This window comes from Solanum lycopersicum, chromosome 11, assembly GCF_036512215.1.
Source record: "Solanum lycopersicum chromosome 11, SLM_r2.1".
Taxonomy (NCBI): domain Eukaryota; kingdom Viridiplantae; phylum Streptophyta; class Magnoliopsida; order Solanales; family Solanaceae; genus Solanum; species Solanum lycopersicum.
Genome location: NC_090810.1, coordinates 7,521,821 through 7,540,007, shown reverse-complemented (window position 1 = coordinate 7,540,007; position 18,187 = coordinate 7,521,821). Strand labels below are relative to the sequence as shown.

The following is an 18,187-nucleotide window of genomic DNA, read 5'->3' as shown; positions in this document are numbered from 1 at the left end:
ATGGTAACTAGAAAGAAATGAGCAAAAGCATAATATAGTCATATAGAATAGGGTCAGTAGCATAGATTTGTAAATATGATACAAAATATACAAAACGGGCTCAAAAGTAACATAAAAAGACAACTCTATAAAAGATTCAACCCAGGACCCATTGTCACTGGTACGACAGCATCTAAGTACAAAATGACTATATACAACAAGTCCCTTTGAAACAAGATAAAAAAAATATAGACATGTATAAAAGAAGGAAATCAACAGTCTCCAAATGCTAAGAGCTCACAACCATCCAAGTCTACAACGGCCATAGGATATTTGACACTAGGATGTACAAGTTGTCTCTCCGATCCTCTTATCCTTAGAAAACATAGTGTTGAAGCATGACTTTTGCGCCCAAGGAAAGAGGCGTTGTCAGTGCTTCATATTAATTACTTCATGTGCCACAATTGTTAAACAAAAGGTTGAACAACATCAACAAGTTTCTTTTGCCTTTTAAACAATGTCCTCTCTTGTTTGTGACCATTTTGGTGTCCCCCTAGGGTTTGCTTAGTGGAAAATTCTTTTTTGCAAAAGTTGCAAGAGAAAATCTTACTCTTTGCTGAATGCCTCTGTGTGGGTGTTGCCTCATTGGAAGACTCAATAGCATGATTTGGATTTGAATAAAAAAGATTTAGTCCAAGATTTGAACAATTAATATTCCCATCATTGTTGCAACAATTATTGACTTTGAGACTAAGATGTTCTTCAACAACTTCTGATAATTCATGTGTCTTCCATTGATAGCCTTCCACTAATTTTTCTTTAATGAGTTAAGGATTTGAACAATTTATATTCTTCTCGTTGTTGTAATCATTATGTACATTGAGATGAAGAAATGTTCTACCACATGATATTTCATGTGTCTTCAATTGAGAGTCCTCCATAGATATTTCTTTCATCCTTTTTGTGTTTCTAATGACTTCATGAGATTCTTCTAAGGCTGGCAATTAGCTAGAATCTTTAGAAGAACATGATTTTTTTTCATTGCAAAAGCATCCATTTTCCCACTAGAAATAATGTTTATGTTCTTGAAATTTACTTGAGGTAAGAATGAAGAGAATGAATCTATTAAATAGACAATGGTATGAATTCAAAATCCTTCAAATATGGAAAATTCATTAACGTATGGTGTTACAAATGTAAAAATTTTAGCATCCAAATCACAGTTCTAGTAGAGGGTCATATGAACTTGTAAGAAAATATTATTTCATCAATATATCTTCAATGATGGTAAGAGGAAGAATAAAATGTATGGTAAAAAGTAGGAAAGTTAATAATTGAGGAGTCCCAAAATAAATGGTAAGAAAATTTAGGATGATTAATAATCAATAAATTATGTTGTCCTAATTTATATGGAAAGAAGAAGTGGAAAATAAATAATAAGATGTATTAAGAAATTTAATAATTAAGTATTCCTAAAATATATAGTTACAAGTACTAATTAGGAGAACTAATAATTAAGGAGTCCTAAAAAATGTAACAGAAAGTTTATTTTAAAAATGAAGAAATTCCAAAAATATATGGTAACAGAAAAGATATTGTGTAAGAGTTTGAAGATATTGCAAGCGACCTTAATTGTATGTTCTTTGCACTTTTATCGTATGCGCACTTTAATAAGTAAGGAGATCCAATACGTATGATCATATGTGTAACACTTTGATTTGAGAAGATCGAAAAACGATACAACTTTTTGGGATCTGGTGTCAGAACCAACGGAAGCCACCGATGGACCGTAAGTTACACCATGGACCATAGTGGGTTCTCACCGTTGGTTTCCAGATTTAGAGGTCTCTTATCCCACTCATGGCCGACCAGTATGGTCTGTGGTTGGACTTATAGACCACAAGTCTTTCCATAGGTTAGGGTCAGTAGGTATGTAGAGAAAAATGACTTTTTGGTCAACTTCAAACGGTTATATCTTTTAGCACAAAATTAATTAGGTGACTCATTAACTATCAAATTAAAGATAATTGAATCCTCTTTCCTACGCCATCAAGTTTGCTAAATCCAAGATCAGAGTAAAAAGTGATGCTTATTTTAGTGAAGTCATGTCAAGCAGGCTACGAACCACGACCCACTTGACGGGTAGTGTTACAAATGACGACCCATCAGTCCCCTCATAGGTGGCAGTTCGTCAGCTTTAAGTCAGGGTCGTTCTTGTCCTTTCCCTACAGGTTGGGGCACTTAAACTACATTTTTGATGCATAAACTACTTTGTTTTACTCCGTCTTAGCCAAATAATATAGTCAGACATACCCAGAACCCTCATTCTCTAAAAATCATCCAAATTAGAACGAAAATAAGAGAAAGAGGCATCAGTTTCTTTCAAGAACAAGCAACAATGTTCTTCAAAGTTCAGCCCCTAAATTCTAATGATTTCTCTCTAGATTTTGTCTCCAGGTATGTGAGATATCACTAGTGGGTTCATTTAACTCATTATGTCCCTAGAATTTAACTAGTTCTTCAGATTCTCATAAATTGTTCATACCTCAGATTTTTAGTTTTTCAAGATTTATTTTGAATACGATTCCTTTGATCTAAATAAACTTGTTTCTTTATAATTTAGTATAATTTCTTGCATAGAACTCAAAACCCTAGCTGATGTAAATTTTTCCTAATTCATGGTTTTTACTTGCTAGGCTAACCAGACAAGATTCATGCTTGAGATTTCTAATGTTATATTCTCGATATATAAATGTTGTATTCTCAGCTAGCATGTCAGTTTCGGGTATTAAATATTTAGTGCATTTTAGCTTCACAAATATTCAGTAGGGACTAGAACAACGTGCCCATGTAGATTTATACATCCCCTCTGTTGGACATCTGTTTTAGTGATCATGCCACAATCATGTCTTTATATCCCTGACAAGGTATATTGGGTTCTCTCGATGGGGCATATACATCGGACTGTACATTTAGCTAATGCAGTTCTGTTGGTTAATAGTAGCTCCCACAATTAGACTCTTAGCGCATTGACGAAGTTTTTGGCAGTTACTTCAGTATAGAGTTCAACATGTTATCTTTATGATTAGTACTTGGTCATAACATTCGGTTTATCTCAGTTATACTTCTATGCATATTTATATCCTTGTTCAAATTATATTATTGCTCAGTTATGCATTGTTCAACTTATATAATATGTTCAACTTAGTATATTTATATCTTGCATGCTCAGTACATTGCAAGTACTGACACATACTTTGCGGAATATCATTTCATGATTTAGGTTAAGACACTCAACATGCATATCACGCTTAGTTTGACTATCAGCTTGTATTCAACACCTTCAGTTGTAAGTCATCATACTTCGATGACAATATATAGCTTTCTATTTTAGTTACTGTGCTAGAACAATATAGAGTAGCAACAAAATGTGGTTCCATGACGAGAAGATGATGATGCAATATTGTTGAAAAACTATTACGCTCTTTGACGCTGAAGTACAATTATGTTGTTTGCTCCATTGAGGAGTCAAAAGATGTAGACAAGTTGTCGCTTGACGAATTGTAAAGCACCTTATTGGTGCATGAACAAAAGATGAATCACAGTTCAACTTCTGAGGAGCATGCCTTGAAATATTCTACTTTTACTTTTTCCAATTCTAGAGGAAGAGGTAGAGGTAGAGGTAGAGGTAGTAGAGGGAGAGGTGACCGTGGAATAGATATGGATGCAGAAATTTTAGGGTCAATGATGACTACGACAAAGGCAGAGGAATGAATTTCGACAAATCAAAGGTAGAATGTTATCGATGTCATAAGGCCAATATCAATGTGATTACTGTAGTACGACACCTAATGAGAAGAACAAGATGTCCAATTTTTTTAAAAAAAAGGGAAATAGAGACTTGATTGATGGCAATACAAGCACAAGAAGTACCTGGACAAGATGTTTTGTATCAGGACACAGGCTGCAGTAATCACATGAGTGGGAGTAAATCTTGTTTTTCCTATTCAAATGAAAGCTTTCGTTCTAAAGTTAGTCTTCGTGATTGCTCTACTTTGGATGCTGGGAAAATGTGATATTAAAATTAAAGCAAATAATGGTTTTGAAGAAATATATGTTCCTGCTTTAAAAGAAACTTACTGAGTGTAGGACAATTGCAAGAAAAGGGATATTTTATTCTCATTGGAAAAGGTGTTTGTGAGATTTATAGTCCTAATAGAGGAGCTATTGCCATTGTGAAAATGAATTCAAAAAGGTTATTTCCCATGAATATTGAGATTATTCAATCATGTTAAAAAACAAAAGTAAAAGATTCTAAATGGTTGTGGCATTTGGTTACTTGGGTTTTGGTGGATTAAAAACTCCCCAAGAGAAAAATATGGTGATAGGACTTCCTGAAATTCTCATCCCTTCCGGAGTTTGTGAAGAATGTGTTGTTGGCAAACAACATCGTTCTTAGTTTCCAAAAAAGAAGTCATGGTGGGCAAAAGATTGTTTGGAGATGGTGCATTTTGATATATGTGGCCCAATTAAACCAATTTCTAATGGAGGTAAAAGGTATTTAATTACCTCTACCGACTATTGCTGAAATTTCAACAATGTCTATATTGAAAGTAAAGAGGGAGGGAATTAAAATTCTTTAGCCGACTCACCTACTGGTAGTATTATTCTTCATATGGTTTCTGGTGGTATAGGAAATTTGTTCCTTCCGATATGTTGGCACATATGATGCACCAAATTTGATGAGTTTTCTCTTCATTTTTAGGTTTCTAAGATGGAAAAGATGAGATTTGTGAACTATCATAAATTAAGTAAAATCACTTATCTGACAAGTAAAATACTATCAAAATGATCTCGATATTACCGTACATACTTAGATTCTAACAAGTCCACCAAGTATGGCATACATGGAATAAAACTTAATTTCATAACAAGTCCACCAAGTATGGAATACATTGAATAAAACGTAATTTCATAACAAGTCCACCAAGTATGGGGAAAAATGGGCATGATCACAGAATGTGCGGTGAGAAAGGCAAAGCATAAAACTGAAATTGTTTTAGCAAAAGAGTCGTCACTCACGTTTAAGTCCCGAACATAGAAGTAAGTGTTAGGTAGTGGAGCCTGATTAATTTTAGGTTTTCCTATTTATTCTCTATTTTAGGCTTTCCTATTTGTTCTCTATTTTAGGTTTTCCTATTTATTCTCTGTAACCGAAAATACTCTGATTTATTAATATAAATATACCTCACCGTTGTGGAAGTTTACTTACGGGGTTTTACCACGAAATATTGGGTTTTCTCTTTCTCTCTCTAGATCTCTCATCTCTTTCTCTTGAAAGTTCTTGTGTTCTTTATTCATCTAGTGTGTGTGCGTGAATTCGATCCTAACAGTAAGACAAGTCGATGATTCGTTATAACTCCTAGCTTTCACTATTCCCAACTGATGGATTTATTGTCACTTAAAAGCTATAAGGAAAATATTATAAATTACAATTTTTTGCATATCAAGATGATGAAAAAATACATCGTAAAATGTTAGTAAAAGTTTTTATAGTTTGACTCTAAAAAAAAGTATGACAATTAAAAGTGGACGAAAGTAATATATTACCATTGTATGATGAATGTTATACATCATCCAATATTAAAAATTTACCTTTTCTATATGGTGTAAAAACTACTTTCCTTTACATTTATTATAATTCAGTGAAAACAAGGAATAATGTGTCTTTAGATTAAGGAAAATATTTCAGATAGTATTTATGAGAAGGAAGTAAAGAATTATGATTGTACTTACAATATTAACCCTTTTCTTTTACATTGTGCTACATGTACTTTAACAACGCTTCCTACTATAACACTATAGAAAGAAAAAAAACATAAAGAAATTTTACATTTTGAAATAAAAATTCACACAAGGTTACAAGATAATTATTACTATAAAATTACTTGGACATAATAATACATGCAATTGATACGAATTTTTTAAGACTACTAAACAATGACAATATTTTATTCATAAAATAAAAATTTCTTGAAATATTTTTCAAAAATATGAAGGAAAAAGTTAAATTGTTTCCTAGTTGGTGAATGGTAAATACAGTAAAATCTCTATAAATTAATATAGATGAGACCATGAAATTTTATTATTTTATATAGATTTGTTTAATCGATAAATTAATATTTATTAATTTAAAGAATGTTTTGAGATTTAATGAAGGTTAATTTTGATTATATCAAAACCATTGTATCTTATCAATTTCAAACCTGTGGTGATAGATAATAAGAGCTTTCAAGATGTATTATTGTAACAAAGTTTATCATAAGATATTAGAAGACTATGACAAACTAATCCAACAAATTAAGATTAATGTTTTATATGCTATCAATTTTGCAGTCAATTAAGATTAATGTTTTATATGCTATCAATTTTGCAGTCCTTATTTGGACAATAAATGTTCAACAAAAGACTATCAAATTGCTTTCGACACTGTAAAATTTGTTTGGGGATGGAATCTCAAAGAATTTGGATGAACCCACTTGTGAAAACGTCAGTCATGAACTTGAGGTCATGATTAATGATCTTAGTTACCACAATAAAATGGATGTCAATAACCTGTTGGATTATTCAGGTGAAAGCGAAATACATGTTAAGAGGTCCATAGCTTAGAAGAAACTGTGGACACTATCCGAAAAAGCAATGTTGATGATGAAATTGAGATGATACTATACCTTTTGAACAAGTTACTTGTAAGGAAACACTTATCACATCTAGAATTCTTCACAATTTTATGGTGCAGTTCGAAAATACAACATTAGAGCTCTTGGATGCAATGAGAAAGTTAGAGATGAGCTTCAACTAGATTTAAATTTTAAGAAAAAATATATTTGTATTTTTAAAGAATTAATAATTTATGATATTAATGTGACCATACATTTATATAGAGGTCTTATGAAAATATATTATCTTATAGAAATTGTTGAGTTTTTTCTTTGGCCCAAGTCGGGACCGGAGAAAAATATTATTTTAGAGCGACTATTAATTTATCGAATATTAATATATAGAGGTTTTACTGTAATTTCATTCTTCCACAAGAAACAGTGATATTGGTGTGTTTGATATAAAGAAAAATATTTTCCTAGAAAATGTTAAATTGAAAAATAAGCTAGTTTCTAACTTAATTTCTCATATTTGGTTTGGTGAGTAAAAAAATTATGAAAAATACTTTCTAGCACATAGTCGGTGAATTAAATGTTCTTTTAGAAAATATCTTTTATTTTTGACCAAAGAATAGAAAATATCTTTTTAGGAAAATTGCTTCTAATATGAAAATCAAAACAGGACACAATAAATGATTTAGGATCCTTGATACCAACACCTGACCCCGGCTCCTAACATGATACCTGACATTCGAATTGTTAATTAACTCAGATACTCAAATTGGAAGACGACTCCAACACCCGACTTAGGACTTGTCCTCAATTTTCGACTATAGACTCAAGATTCAAACAAAGATCTGACTCTGAAATCTGAACCTTGACATGGCCTAAAAACTCAATACTCAATCTGGAATCTAACCTCGGCACCTAAGCCAGGTCCCTAATTACAAATTGTGACCCGATCCCGACTTCCAAACAAGGATTTGAACACACTTAAGACTTGGATTTTGAACTCAAAAACCAACTTTCAAACCTCAGACCCGACTTTTGAACTTGGGATTCAATTTCCAAAGCTTGATTTGACCTCAAATTATAAACCAAGACCTTCCACTTGAACCAAGAAACAACCTCAATATTTGATTCAGAATCCAAGCTTAACCCAACGTGATCCTAACTCACGACCCGGGTCTTTGTTAGGTTTTATTTGTCCTGATTTCTTACCATAAATTGGTTTTCCTTTTAGGAAAAGGTTTTGTATTGACTAATCCTTTTATTGTATGAAAAGGTTTAGGACTCTATAAATAGAGACATGTTCCTTCTAACTTAACCAACATTCACAATGTAGTCTTAAAGGCTTTGAGAGTTTTGGTTAGAGGGAGAATTCGTGGGTCACAAGCTTGATATGTTATCACTTGTGTGAACCTGCCATGTATTCCGAGTGAATTGGTTGAGGTTGTTTCTCTCTGTATTTTGTACTCTCATATTTATAGTGGATTGCTCATCTCCTTTGTGGACGTAGGTCGATTGACCGAACTACGTTAAATCTTTGTGTCTTTTGGTATATTTCTCGTTGTCTTCTTACTCGTTGTCTTTCAAGGTTTCTTTGCTAGCTTCCGCATTTACACCTGCTTATTTCCGGTCCTAACAAGTGGTATCAGAGACAGATTCAATGATAGAGTCAGGTTCAGTGGTTCGATAATCGAAGATTGAACAAGGTTAGAAAGAGGTGTTCATCTTGGCGGGTGTAGTTCTAGCTGCAACCTTTTTGACAGTAATGAAAAATTTGTTGGAGAAATTGTTTTAGAGAGTTTCTCTGTGTTGAGACATAAACTTTGCAAAGAAGATTATGGAGAGGAGAAGCAAGTTGTTGAAGATTAAGTAAAGAAGGTGGACAAATTTATTTTGTCAGAAATTCAGGCCAAGGGGGAGATTTGTTAGGTTTTAATTGTCCTTATTTCTTACCATAAATAGGTTTTCCTTTTAGGAAAAGGTTTTGTCTTGACTAATCTTTTTCTTGTATGAAAAGGTTTAGGACTCTATAAATAGAGACATGTTCCTTCTAACTTAATCAACATTCACAATGTAGTCTTAAATGCTTTGAGAGTTTTGGTTAGAGGGAGAATTTGTGGGTCACAAGCTTGATATGTTATCACTTGTGTGAACCTCCCATGTATTCCGAGTGAATTGGTTGAGGTTGTTTCTCTCTGTATTTTGTACTCTCATAGTTATAGTGGATTGCTAATCTCCTTTGTGGACGTAGGTCGATTGACCGAACCACGTTAAATCTTTGTGTCTTTTGGTATATTTCTCATTGTCTTCTTACTCGTTGTCTTTCGAGGTTTGCTTTGCTAGCTTCCGCATTTACATCTGCTTATTTCCGGTCCTAACAGTCTTTACTTCAAACCAAGATCTTATCCTTATTTTCAATCTGAGAAATGTTTGAAATCCGAAATTAAAACCTTTATTTGACGATATTTAAATGATGACGTGACATTCAAATTAAGAACCAACACTAAAACTGGACTCAACTTTCAAATGAGGACCTTACCCCGTCACCTAATATCGAACCCAACATCCAAATTATATCTGATTCTGACATTGACGATCAATCTGGAACCCAATCTCAACACTTCACTTAGAAAACGACCTCGACTTTCGACCCAAAACCTAACTCCGACACCCAACTCAAACCCCTGTCTTCACACCCGTCCCTAGAATGGCTTGACACCCAAACTAGATCCAACTCAACACCTGATATAGGATCTGACCTCAACTCTCGACCCAAAACCTGAATCTGACACCTTACTCAGGACCCAACTTCTAAAATTGAATTCGACCAAAACATCGACAATTTATTTGGGACCCAAACTTGTCACCTAATTTCGGAAAAACCCTCGACTCTTGAACTGAAGCATGACTTTGAGAATCAACTCTAAACTCTATTCATACACATGATGATCCAACCTCGAAATCTAATTCGTTGATCTGACCATTAATGTTAACTTGAAATATGACCCCGCCTCAATATAATGATATCACACGCCTGTTTGTTTGGCTAAATGTTATACACAACTAAAAAATTAACGGCAAGATCCTATACTCTATTTTTACTAAGCTGACACTTAAAGTTCTTTATAATATTCTTATCATCCTCCTTTACAACTATCAGAATATTGTAGAAGATATTAAGTCAAAAGTCAAGCACAATGGACCTCTGTAATGACCTAGTTGATCTTTTTGGAAATTTTATAAATTTACAATTTCCCCCTCCCAATATTGACCCCAAGTTGTTTGGAATTGAGTTTTAAAATTTGATTTCGACCTTTGAGTTGTAAGTTTTGATTTTTTTAAAGATTTGAGTTTTAAAGACTAAAGTTATTAAAAGTGGTTTTCAGTTTCTTTTGGAGTTTCGAGTGTCGGAATAGAATTATATTGATTCCATCAATCTCACAATGTGGAATTTTGTTTGTGAGAATTGTCAGTTTTGATTCAAAGTCTATTTAAGGATTTGAGACCCCAAGTTGGAAAATTGTGAAAATTTATCCTTTGGGTTGACCTTGGTGAACATTTGAGTTTGGATGCTTGAATTGGATTTTTGAGATTTCATTGAATTTGGGGGATGATTTTAGGTCTACGAGAGGTCTTGGTTGATTTTCTAGAGGTCCCGAGCTTGATTTAGGCATTGTGTTAGTTTGTTGTGACTTTCATGGATATCGGGTCAAGAGACCTCAGATTCGTGTTTTGATAGTTCCATTCAGTCTGTAACATTGTGTAAAGTCAATAGTTATATATGATTTATGTGTACGGGTTCTAAATGAATATCAAGGTTTATTTTGATGTTTTGAGTGATGGTTGTATTTTCTAGTGTTGCGGGCCTCACAAATGCGTAAAAGTCTTCTTGATCGTGATGGTCAGGTTAGAGAAAACCTTATCGCAATTGTGAAGGTTGCACTTGACCTTTCCTTTGCTTTTGTGATGGAAGTGTCACAATCATAACCTTCACTTCTGTGAAGGTGGAATAACGATCGTGATGGACAAGTTCTATTGGGGTTCTCTTTTGTGTAATCATGGTCCTTTGTGCAACATCAAAGAGGGGTTATTGCTCTCAAATTCCAGGCCTTAAGACCCATTTCCATTTTGAGCTTGGCAAAACCCTTGGAGGCGATTTTGAAGATATTTCTTGTGCTAAATCTTTTAAAATAAGTTTTTGTGATTCTAAAATTTCATTTTTCCTTGATTATTTATGGGTTTTAACATCAGAACTTGTGATTTGTCTTGTTGTGGACCCTATTTAATTGATTAATGAGATAATTGATAACACGAATGTGGACTTGAATTGCTTGAATTCTTGTCTCTTTCTTATGGGGCGAACTTGCTTATGTGCATTGACTATTGTACACCGTGGTGAGACATGTGATATAAAGCCTATGGGAAATAGTTTCAACTTGTAATATGATATAAATCTGATGGAGAATGATTTCGTCTAGTGATATAATATAAAGCCGCTATGAAATAATTTTGGCTAGTGATATAAATTTCATGGGAAATTGTTTCGGTCAGTGATATGATACAAATTCGATGGGATATGGTTCCAGCTAGTGATATTGTGCCGAAAGAAAATCGTTCCCGCAATAGTTTGATTTCTGTGATTTAATGCATGTTTATGCTTATGCTTGACCTACTTGTGAACCATAATTGATGCTCTTGTTACTTGTGATTGATCTACTTTGCATTGAGATTGACTTACTTGACACATGTTGGTTGTTAAACTGTGACTATTGGATGGTGACTATTGAACCTTGTGATATGTGTATTGTACAAATTTTATTGTGTTGTTCGTACTCACTCTTTGTTTCTACACTGTGTAGTTTATGAGCCGGGTATTGTGTGATTGTGCTTCTACTTCTGAATCTTGTTGAAGAACTATTGATAGGTAGTTGTTTGTCATCCCAACGGGACCTATAATCATTTTTTTATGCTTTGTTCTATTTGAGAGGATAAAACTTGAGACTTATTTCCTTATTCCATACTTTATGTATTAGTGGCTTGTACATGTGACAACTAGATTTTGGGGAGTGAATAGAATGAATAAGTTTTTCGCTTTTATTTTGTTCTTTCTTTATCTTTCATTTTTCTTTCTTTTCGTTGGGTTGAGGCTTACTTGTCTTGGTGGACATAAACAAGTGTAATCTTGTCTAATTTTGGATTGTGACAACCTCTTCCTGAATTGGTTTATTCAGCTTAAACAAGATATTATGGACACAAATCCAGGGGCTTAATGGGATGATATTTTCTAACTATTTAGTGTGGGAAAGAGGATCTTCTAAATCCAGATAGTTGATTCTGAAATAATAGCATACTAATGAATGATGAGTGCATGAATGTTTGGTCCATGGAAATTATATTTCAACAACATAGTTTTCGTCATTAACCCACAAGGAAGAAAATGGTGTCATTTTATTTATATAATTATCTTAACTTTGAACTGCATATCACTCTTTCCAACAGACACATTTTGACATTATTATGCATTCTTCTAAACAAAGATCAACAAAATATTTTCAAGTTTGGTGGTTTCATTAATATTAATTTTTAACTCAAAAAGGTTGAAAGGATTTGAAACATTTTATATAAATTCTTGAAAAAATACTTTTCTTGGAGGGAAATGCCATGCAGACCTCATATTCCCTTTAATTTTTCCTCGTAACAAACTGTCATGTAACATGTTGAAACATTGAATATCAATTATTTACAGTGATAGGAGACCATTGGAGAGGAGTTCTTCTACTTGGATCTCCTGACATAGGAAAAACACTATTGGCCAAAGATATTGCTACAGACTGTGGGACAATATTTATGAATATTTCTTGTAGTTTGTTGTGTGGAAAATTGCAGGGATAGAGTAAATGATTGACACGATGCTTATTTCAGTTTGCCGTACTAATGCTCCAACAACCATTTTCATTGATGAGATTGAATATCTTGACAATTCTATTCACTTACCCTTTGGCACTACTAAGAGAATCAGTCTCATCGATGAAAATTGTAGTTCGAGCATAAGTATGGGCAAGCTTGATTAAGCTTTGTGTTAATTGTTCACTCTCCCCGTACCCACACTTTGTAGTAAAATCTTTGGCCAAAATCTTTTCCCTATGTCAAGAGAATCAAACATAAGAACTCCTCTATGAGATCTCCTGTCCATATTAAAATATGTTTTATGACAATTCGTACCGAGAAAAAATTAATGAAAATACGATGTGTGTGCATTTCCCTCCAAGAAAAATTTCTTTTGAGGAAGTTTTATGAAATGTCTCAAATAATATTTTCACCATTTTCTTTATTTATCATATAATATTTTGGGATATTAAAACAAAGTAGAAAAAAGTAAATTATAGTTAGTATAGTCATAATCCTTTTCCTTCTTGCCATAAATTTTTTTAAATATCTTTCCTCATCCCAATGATATTTTCCCTTATTTATACTAAATTGTAATAAATACAAATTAGTGTTTACGTGACATACAAAAGATAAAATTTTACATAAAAGATATTGAATGGAGAAAAAACTTAATGATTGTATGATAAAATAAATATTGTGGCGTAAATAAGGATTGATTTAAGTTATATGCACTGGTTGACGGTATAAATATTATCCAAATAATCAAATTATTTAAAATATGATTACACGTAAATTAAATGATTAGTAAAATAAACTAAAGGGCAAGTAATCCTATAAAAATAAATAATAACTGAACACATAACTAATATTTAATATTTGGAAAAGTGAAAATGACACTAGAATTCTTGAAACCTCAAATTGAGAGAGAGAAAAATAGCATTGGAGGCATAATTACATAATTGAAGAAACAAAATTCATGGGTAGAGAATGAACACAAATCATTCTTCAAAGGATTGAATTATCATGGAAAGGTAATTGGACTAAGATTACAAAGAATTTCTTGCCTAGTAAAACATCAATACAAGTTGCTAGTCATACCCAAAAAATCTTCATGAGAATATTGGATTCTAATTCTAACTAAGATGAGCAAAAAGAGAGCAAAAAATCAAGATGAAAAGCGAAAACACTTGATTTATTGTGTTTTTTTCTCTTATTTTAATTGGAATAGGTATCCCTTTTTCATTCAAACTATAAGATTTTTATAAATAGGCAAAGCCTGTAGAGAGTACAAAATTTTTATGCTATATAGCATATATAAATTACAGAAAAGAAAACTACAATCGACAAGTAAATAATACTATTACTTCTTTCTAATAACTAACACTACTAGTTCGAACTACAATATTGTATATAGAGAAATACAAACAACGAAGATGTATCTGCCAACACTTTATTGTGCCTTCCAACACCTTCCTAGTCCTTGATCGTTTTTCTTCTTCTTAACAATCTCAAGTCCTTCAGAAGTACAACATCAGGATCAGCCCCGTCTTCCTGGCCCTTGAGATCCCTCTCAGGCTGATCGTCTGGCTCCTTTGATGACAATGCTGAAGTTGTACCATCACCTTTTTCGGCCCCGTCGTCCTTGTTCTTAGCAGGCCTCCCAGGACCCTGTTTTTTTGGTTTCTCCAAATCCTCCTCTTTTTCCTTTTGTTGCTGCTTCTTTTGTGTATTTGACGAACTCCCCCTTCTCTTGCTCTTTCCTTTACTCTTTGAATTCAAGTGCTTGCTTTCGCCCAGAAGCAAAAACCGTCCTCCATCAATCATAAAAATTTCCCCCCTTTCACACATCTTCTCCAGATGATCTTTCAGCATTATCTTATGAGCCCTTGGCAAACTTTCATTATTTTTTAAGATAAACTCAGATATCGAGTCTTCATCAGAGCCCTCTTCTTCGTCCAATTCCTGCAATGCTTTTTCAATCATCCAAGCGTAAGGAGGATGATTTGGGGTAGTCTGAAGACCGGACATAATAATATCAAGGTGTTGTCGAAGAATTGAATTCTGGGACTCTGATAATGACGCATTTGGTTCAGTGTTGGACATTTTAACAATTCCTTCTCTCAATTTGTCCATAGCTTTCTACAGATTCTTCTTCTTCTACAACAATTACTAATTATTTGTATTGATGTTCCACTAGGCAGGAAGTCCTAGTAATAATAATAATGTGGGTATGGTTTATTTGGAGATGAACAAACAAGACTAGCCACTTACTGTAATATGTATTGGGGCTATAATTTATAGTCCTATATATAAGAATCGGGTGACAAAACTGGGCAAGAAATGGGTTGTAAATATAGGAAGATATTAATTATTATTCTGCTTTTGACTCATGGTAAAATGAAAATAGAGTAAATCTGGAAGGATATTAATTATTATTTGGATTTTGACTCATTGTCAAATAAAAATAAAGTAAAAATAGAAAGATATTAATTACTTTTTGATTAATGACTTATAGTCATTTGAAAATAATGTAAATATAGATAGATATTAATTATTATTCGATTTTTGACTCAGGGTGAAAGGAAAATCAGGTAATTATAGAAAGATTTTAACTATTATTTGATTTTAAATCATGGTCAAATGAAAATTAAAGTACATGTAAAAACGTATAAATTACTTTTCATTTTTGACTCATATTCAAATGAAAATAAAGTAAATATAAAATGATATTAATTATTATTCGGTTTTTGACTCCTAGTCAAATGAAAATAAAGTAAATATGGAAAAACATTAATTATTACTTTATTTTTGATCATGGTCAAATGAAAATTAAAGTAAATGTAAAAAGGTATTAATTATTTTTTTGAATTTTGACTCGTATTCCAATGAAAATAAAGCAAATATAGAAAGATATTAATTATTATGCGATTTTTGACTCCTAGCCAAATGAACATAAAGTAAATAAGGAAAAATAATAATCATTATTTGTCACGATCCAACTAACCGGGCGATCCGGGCACCTATATACTAACACCGTAGTTGGAGAACCCTCAATTTCCAACCATTTAAAACATGCGAAAGATTTCGGTAAACTAAAAATAGAAAGAATTCAAGTAGATTTATCAGTAAGAGTTTGTAAAACAATAACATCCCAAGGGATCTAGTCTAAACAAGTACAAGAGCTACTGAGAGTATAGGGTATAACAAAAGTAAAAGACACAAGTCACACCACAAGGAAGGAAATACGAGAGAAATTGGAGATTTTATTGTCTTCACCTATGAGACATCACTGATCCTGCATGATGATTATGTCAAAAGACATAGAGAAAGTAGTATCAGTACAAAACATACGTACTTGTCGGCATCATCAGTCAACCCGATACCCACCGCATAATACAAGAACTTGGCCAGTGAGAAACATGTGATAAGACTATTCGCTTCTCGGCCTTTATATTTATCCTACCCTTACCTATTCTGGATAATTGACATTACCAACCTGACCAACCACTCACGGAATAATCCTACACTCCATTCCCGTCTACACTCACTTATAAACATGTATTACACCTATCAAGGATTACTATCCCCTTCATGAAACAATCCCCTAACCATCCCCTAACCTCGAGAATAATACCCATAATCTCATTCTCAATAACAAAGCTAGCACCCGGTCCCTTAATTACCCCTTACAATACTACATCCAAATTGAGACTCTACCATCCATAGTTCATTACCCAACAAGGTATCTCCAATTAACTTACAACATTGCAATCCCCACATATAAGAACATAAGTACAATCCACTAATCAATTTAGGAAACATGCCCAATTCCACATTATGAAATATACAAGCCTTTATACATATAATACAAGTCACCGGCCCTCTCATAGAACCCATTCAAACTGTTATCCTATAAAAATGTGAAATTCGATCCAATATTTATGACAAGACGTGGAAATCCATCCCATGTTTATGTCGGAACATGGAAACCGATCCAAGATAATGTGTGGGAATGCAATACCCGGTTCATTCAACACCCGGTTCATTCAACAAGCCAGAATCACAAGTATATTTTAAAAATTCATACAATCAAGTAATAATTAATGGCACATCCATATATTCTCATTTACATTTAGAGTGATCAATAAAGCAACATACGAATACATTCATGTATTATAGTAAAGCAAAAACAAACATATATCACATAACATGAAATCACAACCATCACCACGCCCTAGGTCATGGGTTAGAACTTCACCATATGTTATACTTCTAAGGTAACCTCTAGGCTATCATTAAAACTTTCTCTTTTTGGTGCACGAAGGTCTACACATGAATTCTACCTTCAAGGTCAATATATTATGCAGTAAGTAATAGATTTATAACTACTCAATTAATAAACCTAGCCTACCTGGCTGCCAAGCAGCTGCACAGAGTTTTTGGTTTCGATTCTTGTTTTCGAGATAAATGGTGGTGATCTTGATTGAAAATTTTCAATCCATCAATATCCTTACTAACTTATGCATTATTATCCAATCATATATTTATTTATTGCATGTTTATTCAATTAAATGCATATGATGACTTATTCAATAAACGGTGTAAAGGATATTCATAATACTATGTATTTGTAATACTCCCTTTTCAATGTTCATTTATTGATAATGTGTCGTACTGAAAATCTTACTAGAAATATATCAACAAGAAGAAATATTAATAAACAAAAAATTACAAATACATATAGTAGCAAGCATTTGCTCGTCGCCTCATTAAAAATTTTATTAGAAAATCGAGTGGGATAAAATTTTAATTAAAGAAATAGTACAATGCGTAATTTACATCCTCCAATAAAGATCACGATTTAGATGGTTAATCTTCACATTCCAATCTTTTATATCATCTTTTCAAGAGTTGAACTAAGTAAGAATTCAATGAATAAATTCATTAGATTATCACCAAAAAGAATTTGTTGTGAATTAATATCATTGTTCTTGTAATGATCATTGTGATAGTCAAAGTCATTGTGATCATTGTGATAGTCAAACTATGATAGTCAAAGTCTTTTGAAACAAACCACTTAAAGACATATTTCTCAGTGCATCTTGTATCAACAGATTAACTAATGCAGCCAAAGACACTAAAGGATACAACATATGTAATAAATAGCCACAGTTTCAATGTAACATCTTGCAATTCGAAATATCTAGGAAGAAGCTAGGAACTGAAAATAGTCATTTATGGAAATAATTTAAAATTTTGAAAATTACTTAAGTTAAAAATAATGATTTTTGGTCAACTTCAAACGGCCATCACTTCTAGTTCAAGATGAGTTAGGAGAACTTTCAAATATGTTGGACAGTTTTTGGAATCATCTTTCCAAACGACCAAGTTTACGCGATTCGAAACTTGTATGAGTAAGTTATGCCTTTTGGAAGTGGGATTGTTGGATTAAGGAAAGTCTAAATCCGAATTTTTGAAGGGTAATTTAGTTTTTTCCTAACCTATTTATCCTTATTCGGTTTTAAGAGTTTAATTGTGGTAAATTCATACTTTAGTCAGTTTTAGAAAAGTGAATGTCACGCTAGGTCTTGAAGAAAGGAGAAAGGAAAAGAACGTTAAAGATTCATCGAGGTTATCTTGTTGATTTCATC

The 18,187-nt window shown here is 32.8% G+C and overlaps 1 protein-coding gene across 1 annotated transcript; it reads right to left on the bottom strand.

Annotated features, from left to right (window-relative positions):
• Nucleotides 1-14,009: 14,009 nt before the first annotated feature.
• LOC104644549 (HMG-Y-related protein A-like) lies at nucleotides 14,010-14,669 on the bottom strand. Its single transcript, XM_010314614.1, has one exon. It carries the CDS (start codon nucleotides 14,667-14,669, stop codon nucleotides 14,010-14,012), a length of 660 nt encoding a protein of 219 aa, XP_010312916.1.
• Nucleotides 14,670-18,187: the final 3,518 nt, after the last annotated feature.

Excerpts from the sequence above, each read along its gene's own strand:
- LOC104644549 (XM_010314614.1), bottom strand. The coding sequence starts at position 14,669 with ATGGACAAATTGAGAGAAGGAATTGTTAAAATGTCCAACACTGAACCA.